This window comes from Lissotriton vulgaris, chromosome 6 (genome assembly GCF_964263255.1).
Source record: "Lissotriton vulgaris chromosome 6, aLisVul1.2, whole genome shotgun sequence".
Taxonomy (NCBI): domain Eukaryota; kingdom Metazoa; phylum Chordata; class Amphibia; order Caudata; family Salamandridae; genus Lissotriton; species Lissotriton vulgaris.
Window position 1 is genome coordinate 1,337,153,124 of NC_141694.1, and position 22,761 is coordinate 1,337,175,884.

At 43.6% G+C, this 22,761-nt stretch overlaps 1 protein-coding gene across 1 annotated transcript in view; it reads left to right on the forward strand.

Moving 5' to 3' along the window:
* Nucleotides 1–22,761, forward strand: part of LOC147708863 (uncharacterized) — a 678,829-nt gene that overhangs the window by 170,141 nt on the left and 485,927 nt on the right. Inside the window, 1 exon segment of the mRNA XM_086925788.1 lies at nt 137–446. Within this exon segment, the coding sequence (XP_086781914.1) occupies nt 137–446 (310 nt within the window).

The following is a 22,761-nucleotide window of genomic DNA, read 5'->3' on the forward strand; positions in this document are numbered from 1 at the left end:
CCTCTTCCAGCATCTAGAGGTTTTCTTCCCCCTTCCTGCCCACCATTGCCAGGCTATGAAGTCGGCCCTCATCCTCCTTGCCCTCCTCTGCCTGAATCTGGGGTTTTTCTTCCCCCTCCTTGCCCACCTTTGCCAGGTTCTGGTAATGAAATCCCACCTTTTCCTCCTCATACTATTATTCCACCACCGCTGCCTGTGCCAGGGCACAGCTGTGTGCCACCCTTTGCTCCTTTGTTCCCCGGTTCAGACACTGTGCCTTTACCTGCATCTGCTTTCAACTTGGCAGCATGCCCTACACCAGGCAATGGGTCTCTGGCTTCTTCCTGGCCAGGGTCTATGCCTACACTTGGAATGCAGCAGATAAGTGTATTTAGGAAAAAGCCAATTAACCCACGTCGACCAATGAAAACTCTCTACTGGACAAGAATTTTACTGAGTGAAAGAAGGTAAGCTTTTTGAACTATGAAACATATAGTCTGTTGCTCATCCTTAATGGGGAAATGTCATGATCATTAAACTCATATTATGTTAAAGCAATATCTATTTATATAAATAAAAATGTAAATGTTTGTTCAAAATCGGAAAGTTCTTCACCAATTGATTTGAAATTTTGACAACGTTGGATTAGTATACACGTGTGTTTTTATATACACAACGGATTCCAATACGCGCATGACGAATAGGCACATGTTTTTAATAGAAAGCCCGAACAGACACATCTAAATTTCAATGTTCGTTTGTTCAAAATCTTAAATATCCGAAAGTTCTTCACCGATTGCTTTGAAATTTTGACACAACGTTTGATTCGATGAAGCGCGTGTTTATATATACACAACATTGGATTCGAATAGGCGCATGCCCAATACGCACGTGTTTTTAATCGAAAGGCCGAACAGACCCTATCGATTTGGTTGCTTTGCAACAACTACAAGGGACGTAGAGAGAAGTCTACATATATTAGGATGGACAGTTGGTGTCAGGATGGCAGACCGGGAAGTGGGTGGAGGGATGGGGAGGAGTTGGTTCACTTTGCAACAATAAGAAAGGACGCATAGAGACAGTAGTCTACATATATTAGGATGGACATTTGGTGTCAGGATAGCAGACGGAAAGTGGGTGGAGGGAGGGGGGAGGAGTTGGTTCACTTTGCAACAATAAGAAAGGACGCATAGAGACAGTAGTCTACATATATTAGGATGGACATTTGGAGTCAGGATGGCAGACGGAAAGTGGGTGGAGGGAGGGGGGAGGAGTTGGTTCACTTTGCAACATTAGCACGTATTTATATATATATATATATATATATATATATATATATATATATATACCACGTTGGATTCGAATACGCACGTGTACAATATGTGAGTTTTTTTATCGAAAGGCTGAACAGAACCTATCGGTTTGCTTGCTGCGCAGCAACTATAAGACGCATAGAGATAATAGTCACAAAATCATATTGTGTATCCACAAGCATTGTGAAATTAAACATATTAGAAACGTACGCCTACTCTTTTCTTTCTCTTCCATTTAACCAGACTGAGACACAGCAACCTGTGGCTGGGTACAGCTAGTATAGAAATAAAAGCACTTCACGCCTCAAACAGTCTAAGTTTTAGCAATTTAGAAAGGTCCTTGGGAACATTGCATCTTGCGGAAACAAGCTCTATATCAAAGCTGCAGCGTTTTGCATTTGGGGCAAAATTCTAAAGAATTAGCCAAATAAGATTGTCAGCTCTGACAACCATATGGGTGCGACAGTGATCCCTAGTTATATTTGAATTTAAAAAAAAACATTTCTATAGCGCGCTTTTACCATGCGGTTTCTTGGCGCTGTTGGATTGTGAGGAAGCAGGCAGGAGCGGAGGGGGATTTAAGCATTGTAGGCTCGAGAAAAGAGAAGGGTTTTGAGACCCTTCCGGAACTCGATATAGTAGGATGATATATATTTGAACTCCAGTCCTCTTTATAAATGTAGCATTCATTTTTTGAAGACTCCGAGCTATTGTGGTCTATTGTTGTGGAGAGATTTGTAGGCATGAGTGAGTAGCTTGAAGGTTAATCTCTTCTCAACAGGGAGCCAGTGGAGTTCTTGTAGGTGCTGGGTGATGTGTTCATGTCATGGGATGGGATGGCGACGACGAGTCTGGTGGCGGTGTTCTGGATGGTCTGGAGTTTTTGGAGCGGGGATTTGTTAATTTTGGCCTTATAGGGCATTCCTGTAGTCCAGTCTCCTTGTTGGGAGTGTGTTGGTGGTGGTCTTTCTGGATTTGGGGGGGGATACACTTGAAGGTCTTGCGAAGGATGCTGAGGGTGTTGAAGCATGTGGAGGAGACGGAGTTGATCTGTCGGTTCATGGTGAGGGAGGAGTGGAAAATGATAGAGGTTCCCGGAATGGTCCATGGAAGTGGGGTTTGCCGAGGGCAGTGGGCCACCAGGTGTTGTCCCACACTAAAGGGGTGGGTTTGAGGGCGTGGATTTCTGTCTTCTCCTAGTTGAGCTTCAGACAGCTGCTGCTCATCCAGGGGCCAATGTCCTTCATTCCTTCCTGGAAGCGGAGTCTGGTGGTATCTGGTTGCTTCATGAGGGAGAGGATGAGCGGAGTGTCGTCAGCATAGGATACTATGTTGAGTCCATGGTGGCAAGGGAGGGCATGTAGATGTTAAAGGGCATGGGGCTGAGCAATGATCCTTGGGGTATTCTGTACATGATCTCTAAGGGGCGGATGTGGAGTTAGTCCAGGTTTCTGCGAGGAAGGCGATGTCTGGCGAGAGGGTGTATAGGAGCTCCCAGATCTCTGTGGCGTGTCTGTGCAGGGTGGGGTTACTTTGAGAAGGATGCAGCTTAAGTGCTCGGTGTACTGGTGTCCAGAAGGTGGGCGGTGGATGTGGGGGATTGGAGGTTGGTGAAGGTTTGGCAGTAGTGTGTAACAAGGCAAGATCCTGGTACACTGGAGCAGGTTGATAGAAGGGTCTTTACTGAATAACAGCAGGTAGCTTCATTTGAACATCCTACTCTCACAGCTCCAGCAGCCCATGGGTGGTGTATACGGTTGACTGTTTCTTCTGGTGTTGAGTGCGTGGAGGGCATCTGAGTATTAGCGGTGGGGGCGGACGTAGAACCAGGGTCCCGGTCGCTGGTCAGGTTTGGATGAGTGCAGACTGGCTTGACTTTGGCACTCCTTTGGGGCGCCTGCGGCAAGGCCGCACAGTTGTTGCCATTAATTATGATATGGGGTGGCCGCACAGCTGGGAGGCAGGAGCGGGGACAGGCAGACCGGCAGGGGGGAAGGGCCATGGGTGCATCCGGAGCAGGAAAAGGGTCGAGAAAACAGACATAGAAACAAGGGCAACAGGCCCAAAAAAGATTATTGTGCCGGTTTTCTGTATCTGTTGCTCTTAAACAGACCAGCACGAGACAGACCGAAAAGACAGAGAAAAACAGACAGAGAAGGCTGGCTGAGCGGACCAGCAGAGCAGCAAGGCTCTCCCACTGGACCACCAGGGATGAGGCGCAGGGAGTAGCCTGTGGGTGGAGTGGGACCTCAACACCTACCTGAGGGGCGGAGCGGTGCTGGAAGGAAGCGGCACAATGACTGAGCTGAGCGAGGGGAGAGCAGAGTTCCCTTACCAGGAGGTCAGAGGTCCGGCTCCTAAGTTCCTCACACTGGGATTGCGGAGTCCTCATCGGAGGAACGACCTCCTTTCTCAACCCCTCTGCAAAGGGGCCTACTGGTGCACAGCTGGTTGGGGGATGAAGTCTCCTTGGCTGTTGAGGGTCGTTGGGGGCCAAGAACCACTATTATTGCAACAAACAAGTCGCCCACAGCAGGATAGCTGAGACCTCTTCAGAGGAACCACACTATTTTTTAACCACTCGACAAAGAGGCTTCCTGGTGCACTACTGGTTTGAGGATGAAGTCCCCTTGGCTGCTGAGTGTTATTTGGGGCTAAGACCCCCTATTGTTGCCACAAGTAATTTCTTCTACAGACTAGGGGTGAGCATGCTGGAAAACTCCGCAGCGGGTTGGCAGTGTTTTTGGCTGAACTCAGCTTTCCAAGCAGAGTGGGAAAACTCTGCCCATGGAGCCGAGTTTACCGCCTCTCCCTACTATATATGCACCAATTAGCGCAATGTCTGTTTCTTTATTTCCACACCACCAGGTGCAAATTAGGATCTACCACTTGTCGTGGAGTCCCATTTGCCCGTTTAATGTGCAAGGGACATGTCTTCCTCAAGATGACTGAGTTTAAACCTTGTAATGACTGCCTCAACGAATGTGTGTGGCAGGATTCTCATCCGGAGTTCCTGGGGTTGAGTCACAACTCTAAGGGCTGAAATGACTGTGTCGATGAACTGAAGGACACATAGGACCAGAAGGTGAAACTATATGTTGCCAAGCATCAGAAGAATCCACGTCGGAATTGATTTAAGTTAAAAGGTCTGGCTGTCCTATTCAAGAAGTCGATCCTAATGTCAGTCATAGTTGTGCTGAAAATCCGTGGGGTAAGTTGAGGAAATAGCATAAAAAAATCCAAGCAGGAATCTGCTTCTTCCTGCTACTCTCCTAGACTTCAGAAAAGAGCTCGGGAAATGCCCTCACATTTCTAAGGTGTATCATCATTGATACAACCAGAGTTCCCAGAGCTGTCAGTGACACCAAGGCAGAACCAAGAGTTAAGCGAGGCCATGCTCCTACTCTTCGGATCCATTTGAACTCACTTTGTTTGCCTGCAGACCCGAACGAGCTGAGATTCTCCATCTGTGATACCACAACTGGGTTTGCCAACAGCGCCTATTGGACTCTTGGTCACCTTTGCTGAACCCCAACTCTGGCTGCATGCCAGTTCCCAGCAAGTTGACTCCATTAATGCCAGAAGACTAGGCATAACCCTTTGTGATCTCTGGCCTCGAGGCTACATCCAGTTTCTGTTGATCTTCAACCACCTCCTTTCAAGCCTCTTCCTGCCTTATCACCGCACAGTAGGCCTAACACTGCATTTTGTATGATATTTGATTGTTTGAGGGGGGGGCCCGACTCAAGGAGCGTCTGCAATCTGTCAGGGTAAAGTCACTTATCACAAATTAACTTGTGGTCATTCCTCTGGTAGTTTGGTACAGAGCAGTCCAGTTTAGCTTGGAGTCGATGTGTAAAATATTTGTGCAACACGTCAGACAGTGACACACTGAAAACACAAAAAAGAATCATCCCATACAATAAAGAAAGCAAGACCAAAAGAACAAATTCAGTCTGTAGAAAAAGAGTTTACAGGATTAAAGATTTCTGTGGATATTGTGTCAAAAGCACTAACTGCCAACTGTGGGTATGTTTCTGCCCAAACAGGACAAAGTCGCAAGTTTGGGTCGATTGTAATGAAATGTGGGCAGGCTACATGGACCAAGTTAAGGCCACTAAACAATGTACCTTAGGTCCTGGTGGCGGAGCCTTGCGAAGTTTTCTGCCAGGTATGCATCATGCAGCTGAGGCGATGCATCAGTTCCATTGAGCTGCAGAGCTGTGATGCAGGAACCTGCATCATCATCAAGACTGCCTTTGACGAGAGATGCAAGGGCCTGCATTTGGCAAGCTTCTTACAGAGAGGGCTTCTGATGCAGGCTGTGAGGTGTCCGAGTCCTTTGTATCAGAGAATCCTTGCAGCAGAGGCAATGAATCAGTTGTGCTTGGGATTACGTCATGCAGCAGAGGGCATGCATCAGTTCTGCTGGGTTCCCAGATGGACTGGTAGGGCACTTTCTGGCACTCTTTGAAGGGTCCAGGACTAGAGTAGCATCATTTGGCCGGGTAGGATTCACAAATAGCAGAGTTCAGGTGCCAGCCTTCTGTCGCTAAGGCTCTAGTCACAACTAGCCCTTGTGGTCCCTTTAGGATCCTGGGTTTAAAAGATGGAGGTCCGGCCCTCTTCACCCAGGCAAGAGTTCAGCAGGTCAGCAAAGCAGGAAAGCAATTCCTTCAGATCAGCAGTCCAGAAGCAGGGAAGTCCTTTCAGCCCAGAGGGCCTTCCTGTTAGAGTATCCACAGGTCTAGAAGTGTACTGAAGAGTTGGTGATTGAGGTCCAATATTTGACCTTGTGCCTTTCCTCCAGAAGGCGGAGAAGCTTTTAGAGGTTTTCTTCTGAAGCCTCCAGACATCCTGCCTTCCCTGTCCTTGCTTCAGAATGTGTATATTGGTTATGCAGCTCGTTGTGTGGAGGCAGGACACAGTCTATTCAAGCGTAAGTACGGCTTTGCCCAGCTCTGCCATCCCATTTTGCCAGTGATGGCTCATCTAGGGACACCTGAGCTCTCTATTGTGTTTCACTGTCTAGGAGGAATGCACAAAGCTCACTGGTCAGCTACACTGCCATGTGGCCCAGGGACAGGCTTCAGACACTAAATTGCTGAGGCAGCAAAAATGCAAACTTTCTAAAAGTGTAATTTTCAAAACTGTAATTTAAAATCCAACTTTACAATAAGAGGCATTTTCATTAAAATTCCCAAGACTCCAAACATGACCTCATTACCTGCTCCCATTTGGAAATGAAAGCTTATTAAATGTAATAAGGCAACTCTAATGTTATCCTATGAAAAAGGTAGGCCACTGAGTAGTGAAAAAATAATGGAGAGTTTTTTGCTACTAGAAAATGTAAAACTAAAGTGCTTGTCCAATGTTTTAAAGACTCTGCACCCTGCCCTCTGGGCTGTTTAGGGCCTTAGAGGTGAGGGTATCCTATGTGGGAGGTAGGCCTTGCAGTAGTGAAAAACAAATTTGAAAGCATTTTTCACTGCCAGGACATGTAAAACTTAAAATTAAAAAAAATCCTGTCCCACTTTTTTATATACTGCATGCTGCTCTTTGGGCTACTGTGCGCCTACCTTAGGGGTGAAATATATGTAGTATTTAATTTACAGGCACTATGTACATGTAATACCACTTTACTAGGTACTTAAGTATATTAAATATGCCTTTTGGGGATAAGAAAATGTTTTCATGTTTTAATGAGTGAGCACATGCACTTGACCACTGGTCAGAAGGGGTAAAGTGCTCAGAGTCCTAAGGCCAGCAAAATCTTGTTCAGTAAAAATGGAGGAGGAAGGTATAACATTTGGGGGGAAGACCACCCTAAGGTTGACAGGTCTAACAAGTCTGTGTTGTGAGGTTCCTTTAAATCTATATAGAATTTGCCAGTTTAGACAACATAAATTGTGAGATTGGTGTCCAAACTGATTCCAGACATCCCCACTTGGTATATATGCCTGTATACCAGCTGGCTCACAGTGCCACTGTAAACTCCTCTTACCAATGAGAGAATAGTTCCCTGCAACTATTGAACATGACAACTGTCCCATCAAGGATCGTGGAAACAGTACACTACTTTTTGCTCACTCACTCGTGCTGACTTTGTCTCAGAGTAATGCACAGAATAAACGGTGGGGACATTTTTCAATAATTATTTATTGAGCCAGCGCCATTCTAGTGTACAATAGGTGTGCTGAAACAACCATAATATAATAAAGGAACTGCTAAAAATTATTATAACCACCAACAGAGTAAATGGATGGGAGATTTCTACTATAGTGCTAAAACAATGAATATATGTAAACATATAATTACATGACCATGAAAATGCATACTCCTACGATGCAACCCTAACTACATGTACCCAAGTGTACCTAGCCTGTTTGTGGGTGTAAGAATCCCCCTAGGCTGAAGCCAACCCTATTACCTGTAGTGAAAGACTGTAGAACCCCTTCTTGGTCTCGAGATGGACACCCCGCGAGGGATGTCAGACCACTGCGAGCCGGAGTGTCTGCATCCAGGAACATCAGCGTCTCGAGTCAGTGTGTTAGCATGGAAGCCTTTCACCTCTGGCTTTCCCAGCAAAGATATGGTTTATATATACCCAAAAGGTACCCTCCGGGGATTCTACCATGCTGTGCCATGTCGACCGAGGATGACGGAAGGGATGACATTTATACATAGTTATTGTACCGATGATGGTAATCCTGCTGTGATTCCTGAGCATCTTCATGCATAATTAATGATGCAAGTTTTCGTGGAAAACCACATGACATTTATGCAGCGCTTAACTAGGTAATAGGTCAATACCAAAACCCATTATGTAGTGTAATGGTACAGTAAATGTAGGTGAAGGATTTGGTAACTACTCAAGCCTATATTGGGGTACTCTATGAAACATAACATCCACCTCTGATCTGACCGGATAACATATGAAAAAGCGAATGCACTTCCAAACAAGCACTAAACATTGTCAGAAGGTTTATTAAACATTTCTAAAAATTCATGAAATTCCCCAAAAATTATTTTAAAGTCCTTTAAAATATGATCATGTATATAGCCTGAGCCACTGAGTACGTCTGAAAGACATGGTGCTCTGTGAAAGCAAAAAAGAGAGGAAAAATGTTTTTTTTGTTTACATTTCTAATTTAGGTTGTTTTGGAAAAGGCTGAATTTTCCCCAGCATATGGAGAGCCAAATGTTTGTGTCCTGTGTGGGAGACGCAACATCACTGCTGCTTGCCTTCGCAGATGGTGGTCCCTGTAACACCTCACAGATCAGATCAATAGAGCAAATATGAACTTCCTCAGTTCCCACAGCCGATCCTGGGGAAGCATTTGTGATATCCAAAGCCTGCGTGCCTGTAGTAGAGCCAGTATCTGATCCAACAGGAGCGGAGGCATCTGATGGTGGGTCCTAAAATGCGGACATCAACATTGGAATACGCTGGGGACAGTGCAGTATGTGGGCCGTTAAAAGGTCCAGCAATGCATCCATGTCCAGTGGCACAACCAATGGAAGTGTTAGACAGAGGTCCAACACGCATTCCTAGCCACAGAACAAGCAGGGGAGGATAGGCAAAACAGTCAATCCCGACTGGTTAAAATGATGAGAACCAAGACTCGCTTAGCTCCCAAAGTTGAGATGTACCAAGATGGAGTTCCATGCGATCACCGTAATGTCGCTCCAAGAGCGCTTTTTCCATTTTCTTGGTGACTGGGTCATCCAACGCATAGCATAAAAATAAGAGGATACCCAATATTAGTAGCCGGATCAGTGGAAACCCTCCAAAAATGCTTCCAAAAATGGAGTAAATGAAGGCTGGAATCACTCCGAAGACTGTCTGAAAGCTGCTTAACAGTCCAGACACTTTGATTCGAAAGTTATGGTACACCTATTTAAGACCAAACATGTTAAAGATACGTTGTACTATTTCTTCGAAATGGAAAGGACAATTTGTTCATACCAGTGCCTATATCTCAGCTGAGGACCTTGCAACCTGGAGATCAAAAGTTTCTAGGGCTGAGGTTAAGGGCACATCTTTCTGTAAAAGCATGGCTTTTGTTCGGCTCAGAGTATCAAACTGTATAAAGGAAACCTTCAACGAAGGCCATAACTGTGGCTCCCTGACTGTGTGGGTCAGTGGAAAAAATACTTGCATACAACAAGTATCCCTGGAACTTATAGTGATAAGATATGCGATGCCTTGAAGCATCCCACAACAAACTTGATCATTCAGAATTAAGTAACTCCCATTTGAGAGCAGCCTGAACACTGGATTAATCACAGCAGCTAGGGAACCCTTTAAATGACAGAATTAGTTAGCTACTGAACCATTACAGGCACTATTAAGCATGATATCCTGGCAAATTAGAAATCCACTCAATCAATTTTTGCAGTCTGTACCACTGAGAAATACCTCAGTGTCCCCATTCCTGTATCGTTATCTATAGAGTAATTCGCAAGATTAATGGATAAATTCCCCATTCATTGCATCATACCTGCCTGCCTGTTGTTGGTCTAGGCAATGTTGAAACTGGAAAGTTGTTACTGACCAGGTTATATGGCCATGAATTAACCATTCTGTGGACGGTGACTCTGCCACTGTGAAAGGAAATTGGTTTAATTTTTCAATGCACAGCATTGTACATTTCACATCCCTTTGTGCCATTGTTGTTAGATTATTTGCAGAGTACTATTGCTATATCGTCAAGGCACATAATCAGAACACAGTGATTGTAGTGTCCAGTTTAACAACATAATAGAAAGTAACTGTGATTGTCCATTTCATAAGATGGACAGATCTTTTTAAATTCTATCTATAGCAGAAGATATAATGTTGCCTAGTGAATCAATCCTGGATGTTAGTGTGGTCATGCCATTGTCAATCACAGCCAAAGCCTTTTCCAAGTTAATTCTGTCGATCTCACACAACCCCTCCCCAGCTTCCTGTTGAGAGATTTTCCAAATTCCATTATAAACCACATATAAGAAGCGTTTCTAACATGGCTTTCGGGGACCTAGTAAAAAATCCCTTAGAACCACGTCATCTGACAGTAGAGCCAAGTATTGTGTAACCTGTGACAGTGTTGAGGTTCTTAGCCAATCAAGGCATAACTTACCGTGTATGATGCTACCCCCCCAGATGTTGTTGTTGCACATCGCGTGAGTCGGGCCTATGGATACAAAACACTTGAATCTTGACTGACACCTTTTTGTGTCAATACACCAAACTAACCATCTCATCCAATTGGGGTCTGTTGAATTGTATGAAACTTTGTGCATGATGTCATTCAGTGCTCCCCCGCCACTTTCTGTATAGTTTTTGGCATCCCTCAAAGTGTGTTAGAGAGGGAATATGTGGTGCATTTAGGTCATTAATCGTGTCTAAACCAAGACAGGAAGCTGTTGCACGGTGTTATTCAGTAAAATCATCTTTTGTGGTATAAGGCATGCTCTAAATAGCGCCTCTGTTCCCTGAACCTACCGTTCCTTCGTACCCCAGATTGATTTTATGTTAATGGTATATTTCCAGAAGTCGAAACCCTGTTCAGACAGTTGGGAAATGAAGGACGTGGAATATTTCTATTTTATGTTAGGAAGCATATTTTTATTCGCAGATGTAGGTGAAAGCTAATAATATGAGCATAGATCTGATGTCTTAAACCCAGAAAAATAAGCAACATTTTGTTCAAATGTTTCTGAACTACCTTTCGGGGGTGTTGGACAATGTTGCCATTGGTGGTATGTGACAACATTACATGGTGCACTTGTTTTATGCAGAAAGTGATGCCCTTAATGTTGGTAACAGTACATGGTATCAAAATCAGATGAGCAAACAAACATTTAATTTTTCCAAAATGCTGCAGACCGTTCTAAATCAGAAAACATATTAACAGTTTCAAAATCCCAATCGTCGGAATATATACTTGAGGTAATATCATTTAAAGACATTTTGCATACATGTGGTATTTTTAAAAGTTGAGTGGGACTAAATACATCATATGAACTCTATCCCAAACTATTCCATCAGGAACTGGAACTGCCGTAATGTTTAAATAGGACCGGTCTCTGTTCACGATGAGATGACGTATGAGGTTTCAATACAAAGTTCACTTTTGATACTGCAGAGAGTTCAATGAAATAGTGTCCATACACAGGTAAGGAAAAGACACTCACCAAGCCTATCCAGAATAGTAGGACCAGTATTCCAGTTATTATACAGAGCTGTAGCCATGATAAAGACATATCTATTTTCATCAGAAAAATGTAAAAATCATGATGTCGCTTTTTGCGGGAAACTGGAGCTGGTGGTGAATCAGGTTCACTTGGGTCCATAGAAAAAGTGTTGAAATCGATGAAGTAGCCAGATGAAGTTCTATCTTTGATAGCTCAACCGGTTTTGTTGAACTAGCAGATGTCTTTTGTAGAGGCATATTGATGTAGATATTCGTATTAGGCCAAACTGATATGCGTTACATTTGATTTTTGTTGTTGTTCAATTTTCATAGGAACTAATTCCATGCCATTGTTGGTAACTCCATTACTTCATAGAGTAGAATCTTCAAATGTTATCAGTATTTGTGTCTGAACCACCTGTATGGTAGCGAGAAGAGAAAGGCGGCTACCCAGGAGCCCACGTGGCATGGTATTCAGTATCAGCCACATACTGGTTTTATCAAGCATTTTTGCGAGCGCAAACAGTGCGATGCATCAAGGGCTCATGCACTCCAATTTAAGAATTTGCAAATAATTGCGAGTTCTCAAATTGCAATTGCATTTAAGGAATCTTAATTTGCGATTCCTTAAATGCAATGCATGAACCATTCCAAGATTGCAAATTCGCAATCTGGGGTTGCTATTTACTGCGAATCCAAACTACGTGGTAAAAAGCAAAAACCTAGAAATATGCACTTTACTGCATTTTTCTAAGTTGTATATTACACACACACACGTCCTTGGGACATGTGTGTGCGCAACACCAGTGAACATTACCATTTCAGTGGTGCAACAGGGTGTCCATTGGACACCCTGGCACCCTTGAAATTGCGGCACATTTGAGATTCGCTAATTGCGAATCGCAAATAAGGAATGGCTTTTCCATTCATTCCAATGGACCTTTAGGCCCATGGGAATGAATGGGAAAGCCATTTCTTATTTGCAATTAGCGAATTGCAAATAAGGAATCAGTAGGAATCGCAAATAACATTGCGATTCCTACATGCATCCCGTTTTTCGAGTCTTTAATGGCTATTCCTTTAAATTCGTTATTAAGGACTCACAAAACATAACTTTGATGCATCTGGGGGTTAGTATGGTTTGAACAGATCAATGGAGACTAATCTCTTTTCTGTTTTTCTCCGGCAAGAGGTGGAAGTATGACTGTTCTTGTTCCTTTGACAGCCAGCCCAGGTACAGGCATTTTGTAAGATGGCCCAAATTCTTTCTTGTCCACAAATTTTTCTCTGACCAGATGCCCAAATTTTGGGATCCAGGCAGGTCTTTCAGTGACTGATTTCACGTACCCATTGGCGGTCCGTTGTACTTGGACGCTGCTTTGTAATGTCCAGAATTCATTGAGCCCCTGTAAAAGAGCCAAAAGTTTATTGATGTCAAATGTTTTTTTTACCACCACTGTGCTGCCACACTCAGTCAGAACCTCATAAGGGGTCTTCTCTCCTAGGGAACTACTTGGCATGTTGTTCAGTGCCCTCTGGATCTCATATAGGTGATTGACCAAACTACTACTGAACATAATACCCTTGCTGTTAAAGATTGCTTTAAGTCCCAGTTCTTCTCTTCAACTGAATTTCCTATTGGATTGTACATAGAGGACTACCTTAATGCAACTCCCAAACTTCCCATGGGTTCCTTGTTAGCCCTAAAGATGAACGCGTGGCCACAGTCAGAGTGTAATGTGCAACTGTTTGTTTCTATAAATACTCACAAATTCTTTAACAGTTCTGGCGTCAGCCGAGCACTGAGGCCAAACCCAGAGGAATCTAGAGCAAAAATCCACTGCCACCAAGATATACTTGTAAGCTCTATCAGATTGTAAGGGGCCGCAGTTGTCCAAATGGACACAAGCAAGAGGTCTGTCTGAGATTAATAGTGGTGTTTGCGCTGGACGTGCTATGGTGGAACCCTTCATCTGCTGACAGATGTTGCACTTAAGGACAAATGCTTTTGTCTGTTTCAGGAAACCTGGCCACCAATAGAGTTTTAGTAAAGAAACTGTGGTGATAATCCCTGCGTGTGCAGAGCTCAGACTCTCGTGTGCAGCTAGAATTAAACCTAACCTGCGATCCCTGTTTGGTATTACTCTATCCCCCTCTCATGGAATTTGAGCATACAGAATGCTGTTTGCATCTAACTTGTAGGAGTACTTGAGTGGAAAGCCTTTCGGCAAAGCTTTGCTGTTTTTGCGTGAAGCAACGACGGCTACCATTGTTCTTCCATCTATCCTCATATTAGAACAAGTGTTTGCAGCTATGGCAGCAGTCCGTACTGCCCCCTTTGCAGCTTCACCAGGCAATGAATTTCCTTCGACGTGAACACCATTGCGTTGGTGACTCAGCGAGGGTATCATGTGAGCCCATGGCAATTCTTTTTTCAACTCTACCACTTGTTCCTAAAGTAATGTGTGCTTTATTGTGCAACCTTTTGAGTCGTTAAACCCATTCTGACCTCAGTAGTGAAGATTTTCATTGTAAGATTGGACAAAGTCAAATGAATCAACACTAAGTGTGGGGAATTCCTGAGCCGTATTTATTAATGCCACTAATAGAGCTTTTAAATCTGCCAGCCGTGCTGTGCAGTCTCAGACTGTGTTCTCGTTCTTCTAGGATGGAATTGGTCTTCCTGCATACAACCTTCTACAAGCTACGCTGTATTGTTTACTACCTATGGCAGGCTGAGCAGAGCAGTCAGTGTAAATAATGTATTCATACTGATTAGAGGCATAATTTCATTTGGGAGAGGATATTTTTGTTCATATTGCCGAAATGTTTGTGTGGAATCAAATTTGTAGTCTACATCTGTTGCAGTGAAAGAATTGGCCCATTGTATCCATCGTGGATGTAGTGCTATGCGTTTGGAACACAAGCTTTTGTAACAGCCTCTAAGGTTGGTACAGGAGTCACAACAATTATTTGGTTCCCCTGAGCCTGTGCTCTTTCTCACTACAGTGGTCTGTACTGTTGTCAGAATTTTTTCTGTAGAAGCAAAACGCATTTCAGCGTTTGTGTACATGTATGATTTGTATGCAATGGGCACTGTTTCTCCTTCATTGAAAGTTAGGTAAGTGTTTCCTGAGTGATCAGCGATTACACAGATCACCAAATTTGTGGTATTTACAAATCTGTGTAGGTTTTTTGAAGCAATCATGTCAGCTTGTGGGTAACATAGGATATCTGTGTGTCCTTTGTCCAATGTCTAATTGAAAAATCAGGCCTGATTAAATATTAGTAAGGTTTTACTTTTCCTGCATAATCCAAAATGTGTGTTCTACCAAAATGTTGGAATCCCAATATGGATTGTACGCATTTCAGACCTTTTGAAGTTTATAGCAGTCTCCAAGAATGGATTGAAAACATGGCGGCCGCTTGCTAACGCGGACCACACGTCCCGACGAAGGCTCCTGCCTGGATGCCCTGTAGGTGCCTTTAGAAGCCTCAAAGTGGTCGTTCACGACGTTTTTCCAGGAGGTCATACCTGATGGAGCGTGTTGAGCCGGTCTGAGCCATTTGACCCCGAGAACACACGCAGAACACTCCGCGCTCAGCTCCTCCATCCGAGGCTGCAGTCTGAGACCTGATCCTACCCGTTCCGACCCCGAGCACACCTACGAGCACTCTGCACCGCCCCTTCCATCTGCGGTTGCCGTCGGCGTCGTGGCACGGCTCGGGAGAACCTCGGAGGAAATTTTTTCGGATGCTCGCCGTTTGTATGCTGGCATGCCTGCACGCCTTCTGTTTCAGGCTGGTTCTGATTTGGCGAGACAGCTGTTGATGCCGAGGAGTAGCTGCCCGTAATAGTAGAATAGTAGAACGGCCGATGTGTTGGGGCGGTTCTTTTCTCCTGCTCCCTCTCGCTGGAGCGAGGCAGCCGTGGAGCTGCGAAGGAGCAGGAGGGCGGCTCTCTATAATCATAACACGAAAGGAGCAGCCTCAACCTCAGCTACAGCAACAAGGTGCGGTAAGCGGGATTTTTTGTGGAGGGTGCTGCAAAAGAGTTGCAGACGAGGGTTAGTAATCCACCCCTTTGGGCTAGAAGCACTAACTCTAACTCTGTTAGCGCCTTAAAAATTAAATCTAAGCCCGCAGGAGCTGAATTAACTGATAGATGGCCCCAAACACTGAAATACAAAATCAAACCGCAAGTCATGGGGGCCCCCGATAAGAAGCTTTTCTCCTGACCCCGACATAAATACTGTTAAGAACAAATTGCAAGCCCTCTCCAGCGCAGTCTCACGTCAGAACACCAGAAAAATACAACGCAAACAGAAGAAGGTAGTGGTCAAGAAGAAAGGCTCTGTCATCGACAACCTGGGGAAGTGGAAGGCAAAGGGAAAGGGGAAAGGTAGGCAGACGGACATTGACCTAGGAAACTTTGATAATAGTTGTCAGCTGGCTTTAAACTCAGAGAGAGTGTCTGAAGGAAGCTTTGAAAAAGAAGTTGGATCCGAGACAGAGTCAGAATCAGAAATAGGGTCGGAAGTAGATCCATTACAAATATCAGGCAACAAGATCCTGGGAGGCAAGGGGAGGCTTTCGTCCACATATACTAATAAAAAAACAGCAGGGCGATCAAAGAGCCTGAAGGAGTTAACCCAGGGAGAAGCTAGTTCTAGAAAACCCAAGCTTACAAGAGTCACACCATCTCTGAAATCCTATTTTAAGGTTCTACCCCAGATCTTAAACCTCAATCAGGAACAATTGCCCCGTACTGCAACATCAGTCATGTCTACCACAGCAAAAAACCCTGCCTCACCAGTCATACCTAGTACGGGAATCTTGATAGAGACCGCGGAGCAGACCGAAACTTCAGACCTGGGTGACAATGCCAGAAAGCTGAACCAGTACCAAGACGCCGGGGACAGAGCCCTCGGTCGCAAACTCAGCAGGTATGCAAAGGACGGACATACAAAGTGCCCCGGACCAAAATCCAGGTGGTCAGAAGGAGGATAGTGATGATACAATAGAGCGCATACTTCTCAACATGAGCAAGGAGATTAAATCTGGTTTTGAAGAGTCAAAAGTTTGTTTTGCGGAATCCAGGCAAAACCAATCGGAGATCCGGGCCATGTGTGAGAATCTGGAAACCAAAGTGGATGGACTTTTTGAAAGGGCAGGGTTCTTAGAGACAACGGTGGGAGAGCTTAAAGCAAAGTTAGATCATGCTGAAATGAAAATTGTGACTATGAGAAGGGAGGGGGAAGCAGTAAAGGATAGAGTTGAGTCCTTAGAGAACTACTCAAAAAGGAATAACCTCAGGATTTTAAAAATCCCGGAAGGAAAAGAGGGAAGTGAACTTAAAAAATACGTGGTGACCTTGCTTAAGGACACGCTGAAACTAGAGATGTCAGAATCAGATCTGGAAACTGACATACAAAGAGTTCATCGAGAGCCCTTTCGCTTAAACCCAAGCAGGTCTAAACCTAGGAAGATCCTAGTAAATTTCTTGACTTATACAACCAAGGAAATGATTCTTACCCTAGCACTCAAAGCCAATTTGTATTTATTTATTTTTTGTATTTATTTTATTTGTAAAGCGCTAACATTCATCCTGAAAGGACATCACGGCGCTGAGGAAAATTTGCAGGTGATTTGACGGCAGCACTAGTTGAGAATTATTGATCTGGCCTTGGGAAGAGGAATGTTTTTAGTTGTTTCCTAAATGAGGAAGCAGTCAGTTGTTCTGAGTTTAGGGGGTAACTCGTTCCACTTTGTTGCGGCAATGTGAGAGAAGGCCCGCTCTCCCATCCTGACAGTCCGAGCTCGGGTGATGGATGCTCTTCCTGACGTCATAGATCGTAGGTTTCTAGAGGGTTTATGCAATCTGATCATGTCATGTAGGATGATGGGGCCTGTATCGTGGAGTACTTTGTGTGAAATACACAACAGTTTAAAAATGGCTCGTTGTCGCATTGGATGCCAATGAAGCTCACGCATGCAGTTTTTGGCTGAGTCGTATTTTCTTTTATTACAGATGGCTTTGGCAGCGGCATTCTGAACCATCTGTAATTTGGAGAAGAGGTAGTCTGCCATTCCCACAAACAGTGAATTACCGTAGTCCAACCTACTCATCAATAGTGATTGGACTAGTGTTTTCCTGCAATCTGTCGGAACCCAAGGGAAGACTCGTCTAAGCATCTTCAGAAGGCCGAAGCCTCTGCTGCAAACTATGGAAACATGGGATTTCATGGATAAGTCCCTATCCAGTGTTATTCCTAAATTTTTGGCTTTTGCAGTAGGATTGGGAGGCAAGCCCAAGTCGCTCGGCCACCAGCTGTTGTCCCAGGCCTGTGTGCCTCTGCCGAACAATAGAATTTCAGATTTGTCAGCATTTAGTCTGAGACAGTGGTCCTGCATCCAAGTTGCCAGTTCAGTCAAGCAGTTCGTCAATCTAGTTTTAGAGTCATCATTTTCATCAATGGTGACCATCAGCTGGGTGTCATCCGCATAGGAGCACATTTCGACACCCCACTTTTTGCCGATGGTTGCCAATGAGGAGACGAACACGTTGAACAAGGTTGGGCTCAACGACGCCCCATGGGGAACTCCGTATTTTATAGGTCGCGGAGGGGATGTGTAGTCACCCAAGCGAACTGATTGGGTTCGATCCGCTAGGAACGATTGTAACCATCCTAATGCTTTGTCTTGAATTCCTTTCTCTGCCAGGGTGTTCAATAATTGATCGTGGGGTACGGTATCAAAAGCCGCTGATAAATCAAGGAGTATCAGAGCGACTGTTCTACCTTGATCCACCTTGGTTCTAATACTGTCTGTCACCACTAAGAGTGTAGTTTCGGTGCTATTGTTTGTCCGGAACCCTGTCTGTGAATCGTCCTTCAAACCGTTAACTTCCAAAAATGTGGAAAGTCGTCTATTGACCAACTTCTCCAGGACCTTTGATAAGTAAGGTAACTGGGATATTGGTCTGTAATTGGCCGGATTGTTTACGTCTGCCCCAGCCTTCTTTACTAAAGGGGTAACTAGGGCCTGTTTCCATGATTTTGGGAATTCGGCAGAACTAAGGGAGAGATTAAGTGCTCTAGTAACTACTGGACATATTACAGGGGTTAGCTGGGAGAAAATGTGATGTGGGCATGGGTCAAGTGGTGAACCAGACTTGACCTCAAGCATGACTTTTTCTACCTCCTCTTCTTAAAAAGGGCCAAAACTGTGACAGATGGTATGTGCAACGGTTGGTACATATTATTCATTTTTTTCGGTCCTTGGTTTTGGAAAGGAGGCATAGATGGTATCAATTTTTTCGCAGAAAGTCATTGAGCTTGTTACAGTTCTCCTGTGAGGGAGTAAGATGTAAGGAGAGATTAGTTGGGTTGCATAATTCTCTGACAATTTTAAAAAGTTATTTTGAGGAATTTTTATTCTCGGATACTCTGCGTGTGAAGTAGTCCTTTTTTGCCTTTCTGATCGCTCTATGATAGAGTATTTGAGCTTTCCTGAAGCTGTCTTTGGTCTCATCTGTCTTGGATACTCTCCATTTATGCTCAAAGGAGGTGCAATTTCTTTTTAAGAGTTTAAGCTCAGGTCTGTACCATCTCTCTGATTTTTTTGTTGCCTGGTTTGTGACGGGATTGGGTGGTCGAACAATGTTCAAGTGCATTTTTAATGTTTTTATGAAGGAGGTCTATTTCCTCATGGATATTAGTACTTGTACAAGAGGGGTGTGAGAAATGATTTCTGAATTTATCAAGTGTGAAAGATTTCCAATTTCTCGTGTTTGCTGTGACTGCACTGTGTTTTTTGGTCTGGGGGATGGGGAGATTAATGCGGAAGGTGATCATGTAATGATCGGTCCATAACAATGGTGTTAAAGGGTCGAAGTCAATGGATTCGATATTAGAAAGCCAAAACTCTGATGACCTCAGATTTTTCCTTTGAAGTAAGATCAGACCTATCTAAAACTACTTTAGACAGGCAGTGGGAGCTGGGTCAACGTGTAGAAAAATTTAGAGCCTTAGGAGCAACTGCGCAGATGCGATTCCCTGCCTTCCTGAAAATTATGTTTAACAACAAAATGTATAATATCAAGACACCTCTTGAGGCGGACGAAATATTACTTTCCATCAGTGAATTTTCCCACACTCCTAGATAATAAATAGATTCAGTTAAATAAATAGTAACGGTGTCCCCCACATCAAAATAAAAAATTATATATAGATATATATACATATATAAAAAGAGTATGCACAACAGTCAAAAAAAAAAGGGAGGTATTCAGATGAGCACATAATACATATATCTGTGTAACACAAAAAATGAAGTTAGATAGTCACAAAAAAGGGGAAAAATGCAAAGAGAAAGAAAAAGAAAGGATCTCCTTACTCTTTCTCCTCTTACTCCTTTATATGTTCCAATATGATCATATGATCAATCGATAGACTAGATAAATGGGGCCCCAGGTAGGAGTACGTCAGGGGCGACAACCTGGCCAGCCATCCGGCCAGAGTAAGTAGGGAGGGGTTTTCCAGGGGAGGGGAGGGGGGCAGGAGAGGAGGTAAAAGCACAAAAAAGTCCTCATATCCAACATTTTAAAAATCGAAAATGCATTGATTCCAGGGTCTATAGTATAAGAGTGGTCAATATCCAAACTAATAAAGGACATATACTAGAAGGTCGAATAAAGAGAAAACTAAAAGTATTAAAGGGAGAATGGGTAAAGAGAGGCAAGGGATAGTTAGAGAAAAATGAGACATTAAACTTCTCTCCTGGAACGTAAATGGTCTGCGTGTACGAGGGAGAAGAAATAAAATCATGCAGTACCTGAGATTCGCCCGCGCAGATCATAATGATCCAGGAGACACACCTAAACGAAAAAGAGATTAGAGACATCTTTAAAAAATTAAGATGGGTTGATAAATTCGTTACCACGGACCACAATGCTAGCATTCGTGGATTAGCGATCATATTTAAAAAAGGCACTAGAGCTCAGATTGACGATCTGAAGGCAGATCCAAACGGGAGATGGCTAATAGCTAATGTCCAGATAGATCTAAGGAGATTTACCCTAGTAGTCTATTACGGACATAACCAAGATGACCCCTCTTATATAAATACAATACAAAATCATCTGATATCTATCACCAACCCAATAATATGGTCGGAGATTTTAACTTAGTATTAGATCCTAAATTTGATAAATCCCCTAGTTCTAGGGCAATAATCCACAACAAATCAAGAGATGCACTATTGTGCTGTATGTCCAATTTGGGATTGGAAGACTTCTGGAGACAGAGAGCCGGGAATACATTGGGGGTCTCTTACCACAACTACAAGTATAAGCATAAATCCTGAATCGATTACGTCTTGTATAGTTTCTCTCTAAAAGACTTGATAAGGAACATTACATACCTACCACCGCACTTATCGGATCATTCTGCCATCATTTTCTCGCTAACAGTAGATCACGAACATAACTTTGCCTCATGGTCTTTTGACCGTACTCTATAATTAGAGGAAACGGAAAGAGACTATCTTATATCCGAGACAACTGCTTTCTTAGAGCTGAATTTAGACTCTGCCCCTTTGGTGAGTGTGTATGAGACGTGGAAAGCGTATGTTAGGGGTTGTATCACCAATAGGGCGTCTTACAGGAATAAGAAGTACAGAGAGGAACTACTGTCAATAGAGCAAGATCTGGCAAGGCTGGATTCAGTAGATCAAGCACCCTCTACCAACTTAGAAAAGAAAAGAGAGCTAAACGATAAATTGGAAACATTATTACAGGAGAGACTAAACAAACGTTGGCAGGCCAGTAAACTCTCCCACTTTGAATATGGCGAGTCAGCAGGAAAGCTACTAGCCTGAAAAATAAAAGCAGACCAGGTTAGGAAACACATAAAAGAAGTGAGAGTAGATGGAGAAGCAAATAGCAGGCAAACCGATACAGAAATTGGTGAAGCTTTCAGCGCCTTCTTCCATAACATTTATACTGATGAAATAACTGATAATATTGACAATACCGAGGAAAGAAATAAATGGCTGGAAAAGATGAACCTTCCTGAGCTAAAAGAGCAACAGAGCGAGAATCTAGATAGGGAGATAACCCAGGGGGAAGTCGAAAGTGTCATTAAGAAGCTAAAACAGGGGAAAGCCGCAGGACCGGATGGGATCCTGGGTGGGTGAATTATATCGGGTCCTTAATTCCACACTTACCCCAACACTAACAAAGCTATTTAATGACACATTATTAAAAGGAGAGACACCGCCTAGCTCTTGGGGAGAAGCGAACATTGCCTTAATCCTAAAATCAGACAAGGACCCAACTGATTGTGGTTCATATCGCCCAATCTCGCTTCTCGACTATAAGATCTTCTCGTCAATTTTGGCCGCTCGTTTGGGAAGCGAGATTGGAGATATCGTACACCAGGATCAAAAGGGGTTTATAAGAGGCCGACAACTGGCCGACTTAACATACGATCTAGTCGGCGCTATAGACATTGCCTCAACATTCGCTCTACCTCTTGCAATCATGACTCTCGATGCAACAAAAGCATTCCATAGAGTAAACTGGTCTTACTTAAATGTCGCTATGGTAAAGTTTAAAATAGGTCCTAAATTCCATAGAACGATGTGCTTACTATATAAAAACCCTAACGCAAGTTTACTAATTAACGGTACACGCACAAATCCCTTTGAAATTTCTAGAGGAACAAGACAGGGGTTCCCTCTTTCCCCCCTATTATTTAACATTTATCTAGAACCATTTGCTCACTCCATAAGAGAAGACCCCAATATTCCCCCCTTTTCGTTTTCAGGGTGGAATAGGAAAGTCCGGATGTATGCTGATGATATTCTTATTTACACTACAGACCCGACACAGGCCTTCCCTATTGTAATCAAAAGTGCAGAGGAGTTTGGAAAGTACTCGGTTATGAAATAAACGCAGGGAAGACGGAGATAATGGCCTGGAACATCACCAGTATTCAGCTTCCCTTAAGAACTTCAATGCGTTACCTGGGCATAAGAATCACCAAAGACCCCAACCTTTTGGCCCATAATAATCTAGATTGCATCTCATGCGAAGCGAAAACATTAATGAAGTCTTGGTCATTTTTACCTCTCACTGTCTACGATAGGACCAGTTTAGTAAAAATGTCCATTCTCCCGAAATACACATTTCTCTTCAACACAATTCCTTTATTATTTGACACGAACCAATTAAAAAAATCCCAACAAAACATAAATTCATTTGTTTATTGTTATAAATCATCCAG